This window comes from Coregonus lavaretus (genome assembly GCF_964263955.1).
Source record: "Coregonus lavaretus genome assembly, chromosome: 1".
In the NCBI taxonomy this organism is placed as follows: Eukaryota; Metazoa; Chordata; class Actinopteri; order Salmoniformes; family Salmonidae; genus Coregonus; species Coregonus lavaretus.
The window spans coordinates 69,704,755-69,726,728 of NC_139988.1; the positions used below are offsets into that span (position 1 = coordinate 69,704,755).

The 21,974-nt window shown below is 41.6% G+C and overlaps 1 protein-coding gene across 1 annotated transcript in view; it reads left to right on the forward strand.

The window, feature by feature from the left end:
• Positions 1-1,204: 1,204 nt before the first annotated feature.
• The window catches only part of gucy2g (guanylate cyclase 2g), a gene marked incomplete at both ends in the record, with an annotated part of 160,319 nt that continues 139,549 nt past the window's right edge, over positions 1,205-21,974 (forward strand). Inside the window, one exon of the mRNA XM_084167484.1 lies at positions 1,205-1,477. Within this exon, the coding sequence (XP_084023610.1) occupies positions 1,205-1,477 (273 nt within the window). The remainder of the gene's footprint in view (positions 1,478-21,974) is intronic.

Here is a 21,974-nt window from a genome sequence, read left to right on the forward strand (position 1 = left end):
GGTGAGAACCTCCTTCCCTCAACCAGGGCATTGAAAAAGGGTAGTGGATGGTTATTCCAGCATGACAATGACCCAAAACACACGGCCAAGGCAACAAAGGAGTGGCTCAAGAAGAAGCACATTAAGGTCCTGGAGTGACCTAGCCAGTCTCCAGACCTTAATCCCATAAAAATCTGTGGAGGGAGCTGAAGGTTCGAGTTGCCAAACGTCAGCCTCGAAACCTTAATGACTTGGAGAAGATCTGCAAAGAGGAGTGGGACAAAATCCCTCCTGAGATGTGTGCAAACCTGGTGGCCAACTACAAGAAACGTCTGACCTCTGTGATTGCCAACAAGGGTTTTGCCACCAAGTACTAAGTCATGTTTTGCAGAGGGGTCAAATACTTATTTCCCTCATTAAAATGCAAATCAATTTATAACATTTTTTACATGCGTTTTTCTGGATTTTTTGGTTGTTATTCTGTCTCTCACTGTTCAAATAAACCTACCATTAAAATTATAGGCTGATCATTTCTTTGTCAGTGGGCAAACGTACAAAATCAGCAGGGGATCAAATACTTTTTTCCCTCACTGTATGTAGCAATGTGGACTTCCTGTAATTTCACCCTATACAGGTTCACACGATACATGCCTATGTAACTACCAGATATTATAGGGATACCTATTGTAGTACAACCTGACATGACTGCAATGTTGTTTTGTGTGTAACCAACAAAGGGAGGAAAATATAAAGAAAAATCACCTACTGTGCAACATCATTTTTGCATCATTCATTGAAAGGTCAGGAGGAAAGGAAATGGGGGAGAAAACAATTATGGGTAGAAGCATTTTGCACACTGAGATGCTTAATTTATGTGAAATAAAGATTGTATTTTGTGGCTGTCCGTTAGGATATAAACAACAGGTCAACAGCTGTACCTTGAGTGCTAACCACTCCCTCTTCACAGGTTCTCTGAGAGGGTTCGATCATTATTCCCCCTGTGAAGGTAGAGGAGCAACGTCAGGGGAGTGTCAGGTGTATTTAAACCTCTCACCGTACGAGAGCGCATATTCTGCTTGTCTCTGCCTGTGCTAGAAGGACTAGGAGGATGACAGGGAGAATGCACACCCTGTTACCCCTACCGCTCTGCAGCCTGAGCCATAGATCCCTGTATTTTCCTCTGCTGCTGCTGCTCTTAGCTGCTACCTCAGTTCTCAGCAATGGCATGAATGGGACCAAGTCTTACCGGCTACTGATTGGCTTCCAGGCTCCCTTGAACTTGTCCTATCCCTTCAGTGCCCGCCGGTTAGGCTCCGCAATACAGATGGCTGTGGAAAAGGTCAATAGCAACCCGTCATATCTGGGGAACTACAGCCTAGATTTTGTTTACATGGACTCGGAGTGCGACGCCAAGGTTTCCATAGGAGCCTTCATTCAGCAGGTGTGGAAAGAAAACGTGTCGGCGCTCTTTGGTCCGGCTTGTCCCGAGGAGGCGGAGGTACAATACAAATCAATTCAGTTCAGTTTAATTAATTTTATTTCATTTCAATGTAATAAAAAAAAAGTATCTAGTATTTGATTGATTTGAATGCATAGTTAGAGTTTATTTCAGATTGATTTACAATTTACAATTCTATAAAATTTCTATGTAGTGGACCATATATAAATGAATACTTTTACATGGAGATATACAATAAGATAGATCTTTATGCTGGCAAAAAATATATTTAAAAAACACTGTTTAAAGGGACATTTAAATCAAAGTTTGTCTAATGTTCAGACCTCAATTGTGGTCTTATATTGAGATAAGTCCACATCCTAGGTCATTGTGTGTGTTATGTATATCCAGTTACCCTAAATGAATGGGAAAGATAAACACCACATCGCTTAGACCTTATTCAGTGCTTTTTTCCCCCATTCATTTAGGGTTGAGGCATTTTAACGAACCTACACAATCGATGGTGTGGGACGTGGATTCATCTTGACATTTAGGAAACTTTTGAGAAAAAAACAACAACATGGAATTCATTTAAAATAATGTTTACCACCATAGTAAATGCATTTTCCCACCAAGTCTGATGCGTTTTCTCCCCACTTTTCTGAAATATTCATACATCAACAAACTAAACGCTGCTGCTGCAGTCATTCTCTTGCCTTTTAGAAGGCAGTGGCAATGCAATATGTTGTTCAAAGTGGCTAGAGAGGACACTGTAATGATAGAGAAATAATCTATGTTACTGAAGATATTACGAATTGTAAATCACGACAGGAGCGTTTGCTTTAGTTGCATCCGATTTAGGAAGAGAGGAAATGCAAAACTGGCACCTGTCGTCATTCCTTGCACATAAACTGTTCAACTGTTGTTTTTACAGTAACTTATTGGCAGCCAGATACCTGTACATTACCGTAAAAAAATATGCAGTATGTTACCATACAGTATTTTACAGTATCCAATACTGTTACTGTTATTCATTTACGGTACCAATAACAATACCGTAGTCTTTTTACTACCAAATACTCTTACTGTAATCTATTGTATGGTACTAACACAGTTACTGTACTCTATTGTATGTACTAACACAGTTACTGTAATCTATTGTATGGTACAAACAATTACTGTAATCACTTGTACGGTACTAACACAGTTACTGTCATCTTTTGTACGCTACCAATGCTGTGACTGTAGTCTATTTACAGTAACAGATCAATTACTTTGAGGAAAAGATACCTTGAGTCAATCACAGAAGACAAGAATCCCAATCATTTTTCAAAAGATGCATTTATTACTCTCTGTACAAAGAACAAGCAGGGCTCCAGAGTGCGGTCATTTAGTATTGTCAAACAATAGCCTGAAGTGCATTAGTATCCTGATTCCTGCATGAAAGTGTCTGCCCTGCCCTGTGCCTGTTTCTCACTGAGCCCTCTGAGAGGGAGAGAAGGAGAGGGAGAGAAAAATGCACAACATTTCAAAATGCAATCGTGGGAAAGACATATTTTAGCCTGTGATATTTGTACACAAAAATATGTATGCAAATAAATCTCTATTGAACAAAATAATTCTGCAATTTTTGAGCCCTATTTTGAGAGAAAAATATAGCAAATAGCCCCATTATCAACCCAAATTCATGACAATCACTGGTTTAGGTAGCACATCAAAGTACCTTGATCATACATCCCTGCTTGGACATGTTAGAAGAAACGTATTTCTTGAAGCATACCATCCCAGTAGCACTGTGAATAACTATTTGTGTCTGTAATCATCTCTAGCCCTCCGTGTGGTCTTATCACAGGTAAAATACACTGAGTATACCAAATATTAGGAACACCTAAAAAAAAAAGCAGAGGTGGAAAAATGACCCAATTGTCATACTTGAGTAAAAGTAAAGATACCTTAATAGAAAATGACTCAAGTAAAAGTGAAAGTCACCCAGAAAAATACTACTTGAGTAAAAGTCTAAAAGTATTTTGTTTTAAATATTCCTAAGTATCAAAAGTAAATGTAATTGCTCAAATATACATAAGTATCAAAAGTAAAAGTAAAAGTACAAATAATTTCAAATTCCTTATATTAAGCAAACCAGATTGCGGCACTTTATTTTTTATTTATTTATTTAAGGAAAGCCAGGGGCACACTCCAACACGTAGATATAATTTACAAACAAAGGATGTGTGTTTAGTGAGTCCACCAGATCAGAGGCAGTAGGGATGACCAGGGATGTTCTCATGATAAGCACCTGAATTGGACTGTCGTATCGGATGAATGGTGGCAATTATTGCTGATGAACAAAGGAGTCCACTTAAGCTGTACCTTGATTAGAAGTCTTTATTCATTATCACAAGCTTACAGCATAAGTTTACAGACTCGCGAGGTCTGGAGAGCAGTGCCCTCCAATTCTAATGACTGCTCTGCCCTTTCATCGTTTAACCCCTATTTATAAACAATGCAAAAAGATGGGCTCCCTCTTCTGGCCAATCACCAGTCTCCCCTGTCTACAACACACTTCCTGTCTGTTGTATGTGGCGTTACACTAAAACATTCCCTCTTGATACTAACATAAACAACATTCCATTTCTTCATGAAAAACATTTAACAAAGACATAATCTTCATATACGATATTCCCCCCTTCGAGACGAACAGTCTCGAAAACAAACAGAATAGGATTATGACTAGTAACAATTTATCTTATTGAGTATCTTTAACATCAAACCAAAAACATTCTTCTCTAGAGTGTAAATACCTTTCTATGAAATAACTGTTTATGAAGTGTGAATACATTACTATGAAATATGAACAAATCTCTATGGAGTGTAAGAGCGAAAAACTGTCCGGCAACCTTCCATCCATCAATCAAGACAGTAAAATTCTCTCACGGTCCCTCTGCCCCAGGCAACCACCTCGGTACTCCAGATAACCTCATAAACCATGTAAATGCATTTGAAACTATGATGCAATTAAATACACATGTAAGCCCCTGCAAACAAAATCCTATCCAATAAATATCCATTGTAAGGCTGGTCAACCCATTGGACCCTACAGTGAACCTCTCCCTGCCTAAATTCCCTGTCCCTAAACATTCACGAAATAAACAAAAACATCTAAGATCCTCACATGTATTCAATAACATCAAATATCCTTCTACAAAAATTAATCCCTAAGAATATGACACAATTATGTATTACACATGTCTATATTTCATTGCAGACACTGGAATGTAGTCCACTACACTTCATCTCCCTGTAGTCTCCTCTTCCAATGGACTGTTGATGATGGAATCGGCCACACCCTCCTTGTTTCATCTCCTCCAGTCATATTGTCCCTTCCCATGTTCCCCCAAATGCTTCTGGAAGAAAAAGAAACGACCAAACAGTATCTTTTGCAAAACAAACACTTTCAAATTAAACATCAATATCAACTAAGAATATAAAAATGATATATAAATGATGTATGAATCACATAAACCCATTCCCCCCTTGATTCATAAAATCATACTAAAAATCACACCAATATTGAAAAAATTGAAAAATGATCAAATAATCAAAAATGATATTTATCCATTCAGTTCCACTTGTCCATCTTTATCCAGATCAGGAACAGTCAACACCGGCATCTGAGTGTTGTCTCCAGGCATCACTCTCCAACCTATCTCAATATCATAGCCTTCTCAAAGGTCAGTAACAAATTACAAACATCACACAGTGCTATCAAAGCTGCCATTAAATGTAACCCATCACTGCCCCTACTGGCCTACCTGATCTTGCAACCAAGTCTTCTCAGATCTCCCAAACGCATCCCTTATATTCTTCAATGCATATATAACACTCGTGATATTATCGGAACTATCTGGACTCAAAGTATACCTAATATTATCAATATGATCTTTCCAAATGTTACACCATACCATGGAAAAAGTCCCCCCTTCTCCCTTAGATTTATCCTTCAATGATAGGCTTGAAGACTATGACATGTAGCCATGTCTTTTTTCATCCAATTTCAAATATAGCTTCAGATTTCTGTGTCCGGTGCTACCCCTCTTATAATGGTAGAAACCTCATATGGAAGCTTCAACGTTGACATGTAACAACATCCTGTCTATCCATAGGGTAAGAATATGCTTTATCACCACAAACCCTCTAAATATCTCTAAAATTCCCCATAGTCACATTGTCAGGCAAAAGCTAATCCTCTAACCATCAAAGTCCTGCTGTTCTTACTACCTGGTACATAAAAAGTTACATATTTCTCATTACTACCCTTAAGGTCATGCATACCCAAAGTTATCATATAACATCACAATCTGATATTCCCATAAACATACCCCTTACCTCATATGTTTTATTAGAACAAAAACAACTTTTAGCCCTCAATGGTTACACCTCAAATGCTTCAGTTACGCTGTTACCTGATTTTCTTTACCATCCAACAAATTCACACAAGTTAATTCACTTAACCCAATAACACCTAAACCTAGGCTTAAACAAATGTTTTGACAACGACATTATTTTATCTGTTACTGACTGTTGCTGCTGATACAACAGTCATGACAACGCATAAGATTGACACATACTTGATAGAGGTCGAACGACCGTCTCTAACATGTTTGGTGCTGGAATTCTCAACAGACATGGACCCTCAAGATTCCTCACTGATCTTACAAAATGAGTTAACCGCTGGAACCAAAGATTCCTACCTGCCCATTTATCTTTAACTTTCACAACAGAAGAATCAAACCACTCCCTTTAGTTTCTCTCTCCCCTAACGAGCGGTACTGATCAGATACCTCTCCTTGTCTGTCATTAAAATCAAAGACCTCATCCTGTACCTCCATGATAGTATCACTATTTCAGATGAATCTATATTGTTCTCTACTACTATCTGCTCTCCTATTTTAACCCTATTCGTCTTGCTACCCCCTTTAATTTCAGAAAAGTTGTTGTCGGTGTCATACTTACTACATTTGCTATTGCCATCGTATCATTAATCCCTTCCAAAGTTACCATTAAAGTAGTTGATGTATTAACCTTAATTATTTCTAGTGGCAAAGCTACCGATATCCTATGTGTATTATTCACTGTTGGAGTGACTACTGTAACATATTCTTCCTGAACTCCTTTGGTGACTGTGGAACTTCAACAGATTTCAAATCTTCCATCATAAGCGTTACTTTATGAATTACATAGCCTTTTAACCAATAATTCTTAACCGGAACAAATTCGAATGCTTGCACTAGATAAGTATACTTCTTCTCCATAATTATCTCTCCATGGGGGAGAAACGTCCCCATCCTAACCCTAATAAGTATTTTTTCCCCTAAAATTGGTGCTGTATTGGTTCCCTTATAATCAAATGCGATATATTTATGGCTTTAATAACTATCAATGTTGAAAGAGTTAAATTGCTTCTCACTGTTGTTATAATAGACTGAAGTGTAAATGTCCTTAGTTACTTCTAGTTTTTCCCCAAAGAAAAGTTGTCTTTGCTTGTACTTCCATCTATCACCACTAGTGTCACTTTTTCCCAACTCTCAGTCCTATCTCTAATCCCTGACTTTCAAACTTTTGATTATAAAAAATACACCTATAATTACCTTGATCTCCCTGCTGGGAACTGTAACTATAGATACTCAATCACCCTCAATCTTCTCTTATCATTCAGCAACACATACTTTCTCAACGCATCTGCTCCTAACAGATCTAAACTCCTACCATATCTTCCCACTAAACTTTAAAATGTCCTTCACTACTGTTCTCTCTCTCTTACTACTAACTTTGAAACTTAGCTTACTGTCTTAGAGTTCCTTCAACCTAGTTCTCCTAACTTATTTTAATCTAATCTTTTCCTCCTAACCTTTTAAAAACCTTTTCCACTGATTTATTCACAAAATCCCTTTACCACCAATTTTCAGAATATGTGATTGGGAAAGTCCCCACCTGTTTCTGACTTCTTTACACAGACTTGGCAAACGACTAAACACCTTTTAGCCTAGCCTGAAATCCCTTGGTGTAAGAATGTAACCCAGAATAACAGTCACCCCTTTTAACTTTATTTTTCAGACAGATTGTCTAATAGGCAGTCTAATAGATTATCATCCTTCCTATGATATTATCTTTTTAAGCAAATACGATTCCCAAAAACCCTACTTTTTAAAATCCTCTACCAGACAGCCGTTTAGTGTACATCTTATTGTACAATTCAATTTAAACAATGCATCTCTTCCCAACACTGCAATAGGTATATGCTCTAATATTAGTATGTCTATTTTAATTTCTCTTTGATTTTTATAGCTGAGCTCCATTGGTTCCCTAAGAGTAATTAACTGTTTTACTACCTCCAATCCCTATCCTAATTAGTTAATTTTACATAGTGAGATGTTTAACCTCTTTAGGCTCAACACAGATAAGTTTTTACACTATTCACTATCACTTCTCATAGTCCTCTGGTTTTACTTCAATTGTTAGCTATTTTCTCTTCTTCTCTAATCGATGCTATCAGCTGACACCCCCCTTCCGGATCTTCTAGGCACTCTAGAATCTTTAGGGTTCACCTGAAGAACAGGTGATCTTGAATTGCCCCTGTATCTTCCTTAAAAATGTTCTCTGTTTTTCCTCCTGACTTGTTGCACTCACAGGTAAAGTACCCAATCTGTCCACAATTATAACAGTCTTCTGAAAGTTGCTGGAAGTGTAGCTGAAATCTTCCTCCTCCTTCTAAGCCTTCTCGTCCTCTTCCTCTCCAATTCTGTGTCTGTCCAGAAACTGGCTGTGGATATGGAACACCTGGTACCCCCCTTGGCTGGTACAATTGCATTTGATATTGTTCAGTTGAAGCTGTAACAGTGATTGTTGATTTGGTTCACTCTGATTCTTCATAACCAAAGCTTCTCTTCTCCTTCTTCTTCTCCAATTCTTGGGATCCTCTCAGCAGTTTCTCCTCTTCTGTATCTTCAGCTGTGTTACTTCTTCTAAACTATTTGCTTTATCCAGGCATGATAAGCATCGGTCTATATCTCCTTCTATTTCTTCTGTGCCAGTCCTTGTAGGATAAAATCCTCTTGAACATAAAGCACCTTTAATATCCAAATCTTCATCGCTTTCTTCATCTTTGCTTTCATCAGAGATCAAATCTCGTGTATCCTTCTTCCTTCAACTTCCATCAGAGATCAAATCTCTAGTATCCTTCTTCTTTCCTCTCTTGCCAACTTCCTTCTGATCACAGAGTCATATCCACCCATGACCTCTTCTCAATCACTCATCTTCATCATCCTCGTCTTCTTTAACCTCACTCTTCTCTTCCAGACATCTCATTTTCTTCCTTCTGGAGTTCTGGATTCATCTTTATCGTCGTTTCTGCTTGTCCTCTATCTATTATTCATCTTCATCTCTGATGCAACAATCACCCTCCTGGATGATCACTGGAAGCTGAGGATAAACATCCCTAAGCTCTCCTTCCCTTAGCCTTATCTCTATAGCTTTGTTTATCTTATCGCTGGAATCTTTTATCAGTTTTTGTTTGAGAATGAAGGGCAACTTTTATTTCACTTGCCGGATAACCTCGCAATACTTTAGTTAAAGGGTCACTATTTTGTACTATATCAATCGGTGTAATCACCTTCATATAGCCTTGCTGTCCTTTCTCCCCATTGTAACTACTCTTTTATATTCCTTTATCGTGAATTATTTTATTTTAGACTGTATAGCCTATGGCTTCCCCCCTCTAATTATTAATATAAACCTAACAACTCCAAATAAATCAATTAAAAATCATGAATAATTAAAACCAATTTTTATTCCTATATCCTATGTCACCAATTTATCAATTAGTGTTGGCTATCTTACCACAACCCATCAAATGCAAGTAAATGTAAGTTAGTCAACTTCAAAGCAATCCCAAAAACAAAGCCTGTAACCCCTTGCTCTATAACCCCTAATTATCTTAAATTTACAGAATAATGTCAGTCCTTGATTCCCAACACAACTCCAATCAAACCACAGTGATGCACAGAGCCTCCAAAATGCAATTTTTAATGAATCATTTGCCAAGCCTATGTAAAATTGTCATAACATCACATATTTTGTAAGGGATGATTTTGTGAACTAGCCTGATATCTGATCCGGTCCTCTGCCGCGTCACGTGATGTCACGTCATCACTTCCTGTATCTCCTCTCTCCCCTCGCTTATCGTTCCTCTCATATGACAGAAGAACAGAAACACAGAATAACATTTTAGTAGTTAATGCAATCACTGAGTATTTCCAACCATTCAATATTCGTTCGTTCTACATTCGCTCTAAGAATTAACTCAGGAATAATTATCGATCGCTCAAAAACATTTTATTTAATTTTAATCGTCTTTTAATTATTTAATTCAATTTATTATAATCCGTTACCATACATCTAATTTATAAATTCAATAGGTCACAAAACAAGTTTCATCTTTAACCATCCGCCGATGTAACAACTAGAAGATTCGTGTTAAAATTTCTCCTCTGTCTGTCTATTTCTCTGTCTCCCCCTGCAGCCCCCAACAGAAATATGACCCATTAGCAAAAACGTGTTGTAGTTTAGTACCGTAAACCAAAACGTGTCCTAATCTCGTGCCATAAACTCCCCCTTTCTGTAGTGTAGTGTCGCAAAATTAAACGCATGCGCAAATCCATTCAAAAATACTTTTTCACCGTGGAAGGGAGATTTTAGACCTCTCCCCAATCCCCAAATAGACGGTTAACAGTCCAGCTGTAACTCCCGTTTCCCCCTCATAGTCAAACAACATTTAACAGCGCTCACAAAACATAGAACCGAAATTCCACATACAAACATAATTTAAGAGGCTTTATTACCATCGCAGTGGACCTCTACGGTCACATGTTAGCATGCAGCATATTAGCATTAGCATTTAGCCTTAGCCTGTTTGCACCATGTAGCATAAAAACAATGTACCCGACATTGCGTCTTTAATTCATTTTTCTATGTTCCTAAATTTATTCTGCCGTGAGTATGGCTATTTATATGAGCGGTCCCCCCCACGCAGATATCCCGTCGGACAGAAGATGGGCAAGCAACCCCCAATAAATTTTCAACCAAACCCCAGTCCAAGACTGACCTGAAACCCATAACGCGTTCCCAGGATTTTATGGCCCACCATGCGGTCGCCCCGTTTGTCACGAGGGCTTATCAAATCCTGCAACGTCCTAACTTGTATACATATCTTGGCCCCGATTGTTCTTGACTTACTATTCAAGCAACACATCTCTATAAACAATCCATAAACTCTACCCACTTTTGCGCTGTTTTTAAAAATTTATAATGATTAGCCAGACCCCCCAGTCATCAGCAAAAACGCCACCCGAGGCACGGTCGTAATGGTACATTCCTCCAGTGTACAATCACATAGCATCCAAAACTAACAATCTCCAAAGCTGTGAGGAAAACTCACCCTTTTCTGGCACTTCAGACCGAAGTTAGCTTGGCGGCTACGAATGAGCAAAGGAGGATTGCAGACCAGCCCCACGTTGGGCGCCATTTGTCGTATCGGATGAATGGTGGCAATTATTGCTGATGAACAAAGGAGTCCACTTAAGCTGTACCTTGATTAGAAGTCTTTATTCATTATCACAAGCTTACAGCATAAGTTTACAGACTCGCGAGGTCTGGAGAGCAGTGCCCTCCAATTCTAATGACTGCTCTGCCCTTTCATCGTTTAACCCCTATTTATAAACAATGCAAAAAGATGGGCTCCCTCTTCTGGCCAATCACCAGTCTCCCCTGTCTACAACACACTTCCTGTCTGTTGTATGTGGCGTTACACTAAAACATTCCCTCTTGATACTAACATAAACAACATTCCATTTCTTCATGAAAAACATTTAACAAAGACATAATCTTCATATACGATAGGACCCTTTTCTTGTCCTGCTAAGTATTCAAAATGTAACGATTACTTTTGAGTGTCAGGGAAAATGGAGTTAAAAGTAAATTATTTTCATTAGGAATGTAGTGAAGTAAAAGTAAAAGTAGTCAAAAATATAAATAGTAATGTAAAGTACAGATAACCAAAAAACGACTTAAGTAGTACATTAAAGTATTTTTACTTAAGTACTTTACACCACTGGAAAAAAGTAGGTCTGGTCACTGAAACCTGAAAATAAAAGTATAGGATACAATTAGCCATCAATCAAATTAGAGACAGAGTGGAAGAAAGAAAGATAGGGGAGCGAGAGGGGGGCATAGGAGAGAGAGGGAGATGGGGGGGGGGGGGGGGGGGTGCACAGAGAGAGGAAGGCAGTGGGAGAGGGAGAGAGAAAGGAAGGGGAAGAGAGAAAAAGAGACGAAGCCTTACCTGCATTTATTAATTTGTCCAGACAAATCCCACAAGCTTTCGCATCAATCGGAGCACATGGGGGTTGATGGCAGAACTCTTCCACTGCACTAGCTTGCCGTTTCTGCCTCTCACTTGTAATTTAGCAGTGCATTTGATGTGGTCAGGGTTGATCCTGACAAGGAATCTGCAAAGAAGACAATTACATCAGGTTTTGCTTTATTTTATTTTTTCCTATGTGTCGCTGGTGAGCTGGTCATGTAATAATAATAATAATAATATGCCATTTAGCAGACGCTTTTATCCAAAGCTACTTACAGTCATGCGTGCATACATTTTTGTGTATGGGTGGTCCCGGGGATCAAACCCACTACCCTGGCGTTACAAGCGCCGTGCTCTACCAGCTGAGCTATGTAAAGGAACATCTTACATATTATATGCTATGCAAATGAGAGGCATGTAGCCTTGTAACCTTTGTAGGCTTTTTGAATGTTTTTCAACGGGCAAAAATGTAGCACAATGATTTTTAGCGCAAACAAATTAATGAAGGGCATCTGGCAGAAATATGTTTACCCACAAACACAAATATAATTTTTTAAATATCTTATATGATCGTTTTTTCATGAATTTGATGATGTAATGTCAAGCCCATTCAAAAGACCAGGGACATGAACACGAAAGTATGAAGTAGGAACGCATCACTTGCCCGCCGTAGTACAAATCTGTAAATATCCATAATGCATAACACTTACTGTTGTATGAATTCCAAGGTGATGAACACAAAGTAGGTCGCAAAGATTGATGACAGGGCTGCAGTACAGTCTGAAGGGGGGGGCTGTTGTGGTAATGGCAATTGTCCCTTCAACATCCATTTTTTGGCAGTCAAAATGGAATCGCCTGAAAAACATGCATTTACTGTAATTCTACAGTTATCTTTTAATTATGCATGTTAATATCACCACTCTAATAGCAACTTGGTATGTCAAGCTTAATAAATGTATATAATATAAATGAATAAAATGACAAACTTACCCAGCATGATTATCCTTTGTGTACTTGTGTACTGCTTCTGCCTCTGCTGGTGACCTACAAAACACAAAAATTAAACAGTAGCTAGTTAAATGTACCTTTCTGTGATCATACAAATTTCATATCAACAAGACTGAAAATATTTAATATTTCTGTATCTCAATGTTATCACTACATAAATAAAGAAAACTACTTATGTCAAAAATAATAAATAGTTGTTTTTCATTCTCTTGGGAGTATGCCATCATTGCCAAGATAGTACCTACCCACTGGGCAAAAACTGTTTGAGTCAACGTTGATTCCACGTCATTTCAATCCAACAAATCTATGTGATGACGTTGAATCAACGTGAAAAACTGAGTTGGATTTGCAAAAAGTCATCAACATAAGTGCATTTCCTATTTTTTTCACCAAACGTTTAACCTAAATCCAATGATATGGTGACATTGTTTGTTGATTTCACGTTAGTTGAAATTCACATTAGTTGAAAACTCAACCAAATGTAAACGTTGAACTGGCATCTGTGCCCAGTAGGCATGCCCTGTCTCTGCATTCCTTTACACTTCTGTCAAGTGCCATCTTCACCCCCTTGCTCCATCGAAACCTTTCGCTCTGGAAGAGATCAAGGATCTTTCTCTCATTTGTGAATCAAGCTCTATCCCTGTGTGGGTCTTCTCAGTGAACAGAAAAGGCCATTGCTTTTGAGTTCTTCTAAGCTTCCATTTATTGCGTTGTGCTGCTGTGCATACGAGCTGTTCAGACCACTGCGCCATTGCAGTTCACTCTGCTGTGCATACGTGATCTGCATGAGCTCCTCCACTCTTTGGTCCGCACCTCTGGGACCCCTCTTTTAAAAAAATATTGACGATCTCCATCCTCTTCCATGATGTCAGACGTCTCTTCATCTGGCAGATCTTCAGGCTGCCAGTTAATGCAGCCATAGCTGTCTGTTTAGGCACAATTTGAAGGTTTGGGCTAGCTATCTTTAGTGTTAGTGCACGTTTTTCTTTGGAGACGGGCAACTGTATTAGTTCTGTTTATGTTCTCTACTCGTTTTTTTTGTTGCATAAACTAACTTTGTTATCCAGAAAGCTGTCAGGGTGCGTTTGCACGATTGCCTTGGCAATTACTGCACATTGGTTGCATGTAGGGTTCAAGCAAACCTTTTGGATACCATCTACAAAAACTCTAATCATGTGTAGTCTATATTGCTTCTCCGGTCTTATTGCGGCTGTGAAAGCTGTGGTCATCCTGTCCCACAGGACATTACAACTGCCCACCAACCAGAAAGCAGGCCTTGGGGAGTAGATTTTGCCTGGGGCTGTCTGAGACAGCAGGGGATTACACACAGGGAGTTGGCTGCTGGCTTTCCTGAGCACTATTATCTAGAATAAAAGGGAAGTAGTAACAGGTCATAAAATATGAGGTAGCACAAACAGCAACTTCACAGGCTATTTGTACCCCTCTGGTCCGGGCACAGAGTTCCATAGTATTAAGTCCCAGACTATCAGGTTCAAAGTTCTGCCTATTAACACATAGTGCACGCAGTATTTGCTACTCTGACTTATTATGATATTTGTGCATCTGTAACTTTCTCACTCATCATTATTCACGATTAATTCAGGACGATCTGTAATCATCGTAGCATCCACATTAATGTAGAAGTGTTTAGAAACATATTCTATTCTTATTTACAATAGAAGTGACTCCAAAATGACACTATACATTATTTACCATTCATTTCTATTGTGCACAAAATGATCTAAAACACATCCAAAACAAACAGCAAATGCATCCAACAAGTATGTAGAGTCACAAGCTTGATGTAATCATTGGGTGCTAGGAATATGGGACCAAATACTAAACTTTTGACTACTTTAATACACATAAGGGAATTTGTCCCAATACTTTTGGTCCCCTAAAATGGGGGGACCATGTACAAAAAGTCCTGTAATTTCTAAACAGTTCACACGATATGGATGGAAATACCCTCACATTAATGATGACAGTCTGCACTTTAACCTGATAGTCATTGTATCATTTCAAATTCACAGTGCTGGAATACAAAGCCAAAACAACAACAAATGTGTCACTGTCCCAATACCTTTGGAGCTCACTGTAATTGAAGTGAGTTTTGTAAAAACAAAAAAAAAAGATCCCCGTTATTCTGTTTCAGTAGATTCTCTTTTGATAAGTCATTCATGATTAGTCTGATATCATGTCCGAAGTGTTCAGTTTTGTCAGTTGTTCATGAACTTTTGATAGCGCGTGCCATACCATCATTATTTATTGGAACTCCTGTATTATTGTTTGAATGGTGGTGGCTGGTAACAGCATTTTAGCTTGCATTCTAAGATATCAATTATTATTCAAATATTCCTCATTGTCAACGGCATCAAATGTGTCTTCTCTATCTCTACACCGGCACTCTCACAACTCAGTGTGTTGCAGATTACCGCTACCTGTGGGCCTACCCCTATCCCCACAGTCAGGGTGCTCTACCGAGTATTTACGTTTTCTGCATGAATGTGATGTGAAAGATGACATTGGATTTTTTTTCACATAACTGATATGTCTTTTAAGTGCTCACAAAACATTGAAATTTGGGTGATATGAAAGTACACCCATCAAGTTCACATGTCAGATTCACATCCTCCATTCTTTCTCTATTTTGTGTTGTTTTTGCCATCTTGTGGTATCGACACACATGGGTTTTAAAGAGGCTATGTTTTTTAAAGTGCAGAGGCACTCAGACACCCCACAGACAAATATATAATTGGCAAAATGTCTGTGTTTCTTCACATGCTTTATTAATGCTGGGGTAGAGTCTGTGGAGAAACCACACTCTTTGCACATCTGCAACATTGTGGAGAGGCAAGGAGGGTGAGGACGTACGTATTTTCCGGACGTTGAAATCAGGTAAATTTTCGGTTCTGAATGAAAGTTGAAAATATTTATTTTCCAGATATTGAAAATATGTATTTTATAGACGTTGAAAATATGTATTTTCCGGATGTTGAAATCAGGCACATTTTTGGTTCTGAATGAAAGTTGAAAAGTAGACTTCTATGTATAGGCCAAATGAAGGCCGATCCAGACTGGAGAAAATCTGAACAAACATAGACAACTATGATTGGTTAAGATTTGGTCCGGACCAGACCAAAAACCAATGTCCGTGGATGTGGATCAAGGCCGTTCCGGAACTGCACCAAAAAAATATGTCCAAAAGGCGTCGGCGTCGGTCCGTGCTTACTGGGGTGTAGCCTACAGTGTTGCCTGAGATTGAATTTTAGGATTGCCCATCGTTGTGGTAGGCCCACTGTTTGTAAAAGAGGCCATTGCATTGGCTTTTTTAGTCCTGATTCCTATGACTAATCAATTTGGCGATTTAAGCTCTGAATATCAGCAACCCAACTTTATCAGGAGTTATCAAGAGCCTATTTGCAATGTGTTTACACAGCGGGAAATGCAGAAGTATTTTATTTTTCACTATGATCAGCCTGTCAAAAGAATTGGCAGATACAAACTTGAAACCACTGATCATGACAATGGGTTGAATCTCCTGGACAACAGTTGTAGTGGCAACCCATCATTCAGGGCAGAGCCCCACCTGTTTTGAGAGCGACATCAAAACTATGAAATAACACATATGGAATCATGTAGTAACCAAAAAAGTGTTAAACAAATCAAAATATATTTTATATTTGAGATTCTTCAAAGTAGCCACCCCATTGTCTTGATGACAGCTTTGCACACTCTTGGCATTCACTCAACGAGCTTCACGAGGAATGCTTTTTCCAACAGTCTTGAAGGAGGTCCCACATATGCTGAGCACTTGTTGGCTGCATTTCCTCATCTGATGCAGCACTCCATCACTCTCCTTGGTAAAATAGCCCTTACACAGCCTGGAGGTGTGTTTTGGGTCAATGTCCTGTTGAAAAACACATGATAGTCCCACTAAGCGCAAACCAGATGGGATGGCGTATCACTGCAGAATGCTGTAGTGCCATGCTGGTTAAGTGTGCCTTGAATTCTAAATAAATCACAGACAGTGTCACCAGCAAAGCACCCCCACACCATCACAATTTCTACACCATGCTTCACGTGGGAACCACACATGCGGAGATCATCCGTTCACCTACTCTGCGTCTCACAAAGACACGGCGGTTGGAACCAAAAATCTCAAATTTGGACTCATCAGACCGAAGGACAGGTTTTCACCGGTCTAATGTCCATTGGTCGTGTTTCTTGGTCCAAGGAAGTGTCTTCTTATTATTGATGTCCTTTAGTAGTGGTTTCTTTGCAGCAATTCGACCATAAAGGCCTGATTCACGCAGTCTCCTCTGAACAGTTGATGTTGAGATGTGTCTGTTACTTGAACTCTGTGAAGTATTTATTTGGGCTGCTATCTGAGGTGCAGTTAACTCTAATGAACATATCCTCTGCAGCAGAGGTAACTCTGGGTCTTCCTTTCCTGTGGCGGTCCTCATGAGAGCCAGTTTCATCATAGCGCTTGATGGTTTTTGTGACTGCAGTTGAAGAAACTTTCAAAGTTCTTGAAATTTTCTGGATTGACTGACCTTCTTGTCTCAAAGTAATGATGGTCTGTCGTTTCTTGCCATAATATGGACTTGGTCTTCCGACTTCAACTGTATATATATATATATATATATATATATATATATATATATATTTTTTTTTTTGTGCATGTTGTTTTGGCATTAATACGTCACATATCAGTTTGCAAACAATGTAAAAAAAAAAATCCTTGAGTTAATTAATCTGCATACAAACAAGGTCACTTTTTTGCATTCTTGAGTAAGGCAGCTCCAAAATGCAGGTGTTTCAGCCTAGCTCAGCGCTTTCTGTGGTGGTGGTGCAGCCAGCAGAAAATACGGAGCATACGGGTTGGTAATGTTCTATAGTTGCGCTGTAATTGGCTCAGTGTTCTGTCACTCATGGGGACACCGCAAAATCTACGGGGAGAGCTCGAAAATTCAAGCCCCTTGGGTGCTGCCATTGATTTACATTAGAAGTGCCCATCCAAGAAGGCTCAAGGTCATTGGCCACGGATAAAATGACGTCAAATCATGTTATATCTCCAGTAGCTTTGATTGGACTGATCATGTCAACATCATACTTTCAAAATCTTAGCTAGCAAACTAGACAAGCAGTCATCATCATGAATCAAGTCGACAATTTACTGGCAAATCTTTTTCAATCCTATGAAGAGAAATTACAGATAAAACGTATCGGTGCTCATCGGCCATTGGACAGAAACATTACACAACAAGTTGGAAATTGCAAATTCAATAATCAGTGGCTAACTGCAAGATTTGCAAAGCAATCACTAGCCTGTTATTCAGTGGAGAGGGTGTGTGGTCCAAGTATGGGTTTAAGGGTCTCCTTTCCAAGCTTAAAAGGATAAACATTCACTTGCAACACACCATGGGCCAGAAAAGGTTGAATACATTGGCCATGCTGTCAATCTAGCATGACTTCTGCCACGATCAAAACAACTGGAAACTCGGAACTGGGAAATCTCAGACTTCAGTGAGTTCAAGACAACTGGGAACCCGGAAAGAAATTAGCTCCGACTGTAAAAATACATTTTGAACGGTCATCCAACTCGGAATTCCAAGTCGGGAACTCTGGCCTCTTTCTAGAGCTGTTGCGGGTGATTTTGGACGGAGTCAGGCGCAGGAGGGTAAATCACAGAATAAATGGTTTATTCGGCAATACAGCGGTAATCAGAATGCGTAAAACACTCCAGTGCTGTAATACGGCGCACTGGAGAAAACAAGGCACACGGGTGAATATCCCGGCAATAGAAAATACAATATAGTTCCACCGAGCTATAGTGACCTCCACAATAAACAATCACACACAAAGACATTGGGGGCAGAGGGAATACTTATACAGGTACTGAGGAGGGGATATGAACCAGGTGTGTGTAATAAACAAGACAAAACAAATGGAATTATGAGATGAGGAGCGGCAGTGGCTAGAAGGCCGGTGACGACGAACGCCGAAGCCTGCCCGAACAAGGTGAGGAGGCAGCTTTGAAGGAAGTCGTGACAGTACCCCCCTCTTGATGCGCAGCTCCAGCAGCGTGCGACACCGGCCTCGGGGACGGCCAGGAGGATGTGGAGCAGGGCGAGCCGGATGGTGACAGTGGAAATCCCACAACAGGGAGGGATCGAGGATATCCCTCACCGGGACCCAGCACCACTCCTCTGGAACGTATCCCTCCCACTCCATGAGATACTTAAGGCCCCCCACCCGACGCCTCGAATCCAGGATGGAACGGACGGAGTACGCCAGGGCCCCCTCGATGTCCAGAGGGGGCGGAGGGTCCTTCTGCAACTCAGAATCCTGGAGCGGACCAGCCACCACTGGCCTGAGGAGAGACACGTGAAACGAGGGGTCAATATGGTAATCAGGAGGGAGTAGTAACCTATACGTAACCTCGTTTACTCTCCTCAGGACTTTGAATGGCCCCACAATCCGCGGGCTCAGCTTCCGGGAAGGGAAGGCGGAGGGGCAGATTCCGGGTCGAGAGCCAGACCCGATCACCCGGTACAAAGACCAGGGCCTCACTGCGGTGGCGGCCAGCGTTGGCCTTCTGGCAACGCGCGGCACACTGGAGGTGGACGTGGGCAGCGTTCCACGTCTCCTCCGTACACCGGAACCAGTCATCCACCGCAGAAGCTTAGGTCTGGCTCTGATGCCACGGTGCCAGGACCAGCTGATAACCTAAAGCACATTGAAATGGAGATAGGTTAGTGGAGGAGTGGCGGAGAGAGTTCTGGGCATATTCGGCCCTTGGCAAGAACACCGACCACTCCCCCGGCCGGTCCTGGCAGTAGGACTGCAGGAACCTACCCACATCCAGATTCACCTGTTCCACCTGCCCATTAGACTCAGGGTGAAACCCAGAGGTCAGGATGACCGAGACCCCCAGACGTTCCATGAACACTTTCCAGACCCTGGATGTAAACTGGGGATCCCGGTCAGGCACTATGTCCTCTGGCACATCGTAGTGCCGGAAGACATGAGTAAACAGGGCTTCCGCAGTTTGCAGGGCCGTGGAGAGACCGGGCAGAGGAAGGAGGCGGCAGGCTTTAGAAAAGCGGTCCACAACAACCAGGATGGTGGTGTTACCCTAAGAGAGGGGAAGATCAGTGAGGAAGTCAATTGACAAGTGGGACCATGGCCGTTGCGGAACTGGTAAGAGATGTAGCTTACCCGCTGGAAGGTGCTTAGGTACCTTACTCTGGGCGCACACCGAGCAGGAGGAGACATACACCCTCACATTCTTAGCCATGGTAGGCCACCAGTACTTCCCGGTTAGGCAGCGCACTGTACGGCCAATACCTGGGTGACCAGAGGAGGGGGACGTGTGTGCCCAATAGATAAGACGATCACAGACAAGACACGGCATGTACCGCAGCACAGCTGGGCACTGAGGTGGAGATGGCTTTGTGCGTAACGCCCGCTTTATGTCCACGTCCACCGCCCACACTACCGGCGCCACAATGCAGGAGGCCGGGAGTATGGGGGTGTTGTCTATGGGCCTCTCCTCTGTGTCGTACAGCTGTGACAGTGCGTCTGCATTCACGTTCTTATTACCTGGTATGTATGACAACGTGAAATCAAATCGGGTGAAGAACAAGGCCCACCTGGCCTGTCGAGGGTTCAGCCTCCTCACTGCCTGGATGTACTCCAGGTTACAGTGGTCAGTCCATATGAGGAAAGGGTGTTTCGCCCCCTCGAGCCAGTGCCTCCATGCAGTCAGGACTCTGACAACAGCAAACAGCTCCTGATCACCAACGTCGAAGTTCTGCTCGGCCGGGCTGAGTTTCTTAGAGAAGAAGGCACAGGGTCGGAGCTTGGGTGGCATGCCCGAGCGTTGGGATAGGACAGCGCCTATCCCTACCTTGGACGGATCCACGTCCACTACTAGCGGTAATGATGGATCGGGATGGGCCAATACCAGGGCTGAGGTGAACAGAGCCATCAGGTTACTGAAAGCCCTGTCAGCCTCAGCAGACCAGCGGAGCCGAGACGGCCCACCCTTCAACAGAGAGGTGATGGGAGCTGCGACCTTGCCAAAGCCCCGGATAAACCTCTGATAGTAATTGTCAAAACCAATAAAGCGCTGCACCTCCTTTACCGTGGTTGGAGTTGGCCAATTATGCATCACTGAAATGCGGTCTCCCTCCATCTCCACATCTGAGGTGGTGATGTGGTATCCGAGGAAGGAGACGGACTGTTGGAAGAACAGACACTTTTCTGCCTTCGCATACAGGTCATGCTCCAACACCGTGGGTGCACTAACGGAAGCAGCTAACTCCCCGTAGTTGTCCAACGCGTCTCCTCCTTCACTCCAGACTGCATTGGCCCACTCCAGGGCTTTCCCAGAGAGGCAGGAGACGAGGGCGGACACCTTCTCCAGCTCCGATGGAGCCGGGCTGATGGTGGAAAAATATAGGTCCAGCTGCAGGAGGAATCCCTGGCAGCAGGCTGCTGTGCCGTCGTGCTCCCTCGGTCGGGATAGGTGAATACTTCTGGGCGCTGGGGTGTGGTTGGCTGGATCCAGTTGCTCAGCTGGTCCCGAATGGTCGGGTCCTCTCCTCTCCAGGCGTTGGACAACCTGGAGAACCCGATCCATCGCTTCGCCCAATCTGGCTAACATGTTGGAATGTTCCCGGACCCGCTCCACGACTCCCGGCATATTCCCCGCTTCTGCTGACTCCGTGCTGTTGGGTGTGTTATTCTGTAGCGGGTGATTTTGGGCGGAGTCAGGCGCAGGAGGGTAAATCACAGAATAAATGGTTTATTCTGCAATACATCGGTACGCAGCAATGCGTAAAACACTCCAGTGCGGCGCACTGGAGAAAACAAGGCACACAGGTGAATATCCCGGCGATACAAAATACAATATAGCTTCACCGAGCTATAGTGACCGCCACAATAAACAATCACACACAAAGACATGGGGGGCAGAGGGAATATTTATATAGGTACTGATGAGGGGATATTAACCAGTTGTGTGTAATAAACAATACAAAACAAATGGAATGATGAGATGAGGAGCGGCAGAGTCTAGAAGCCCGGTGACGTCCCCTGTATTTATCCTACGGTTTTGAC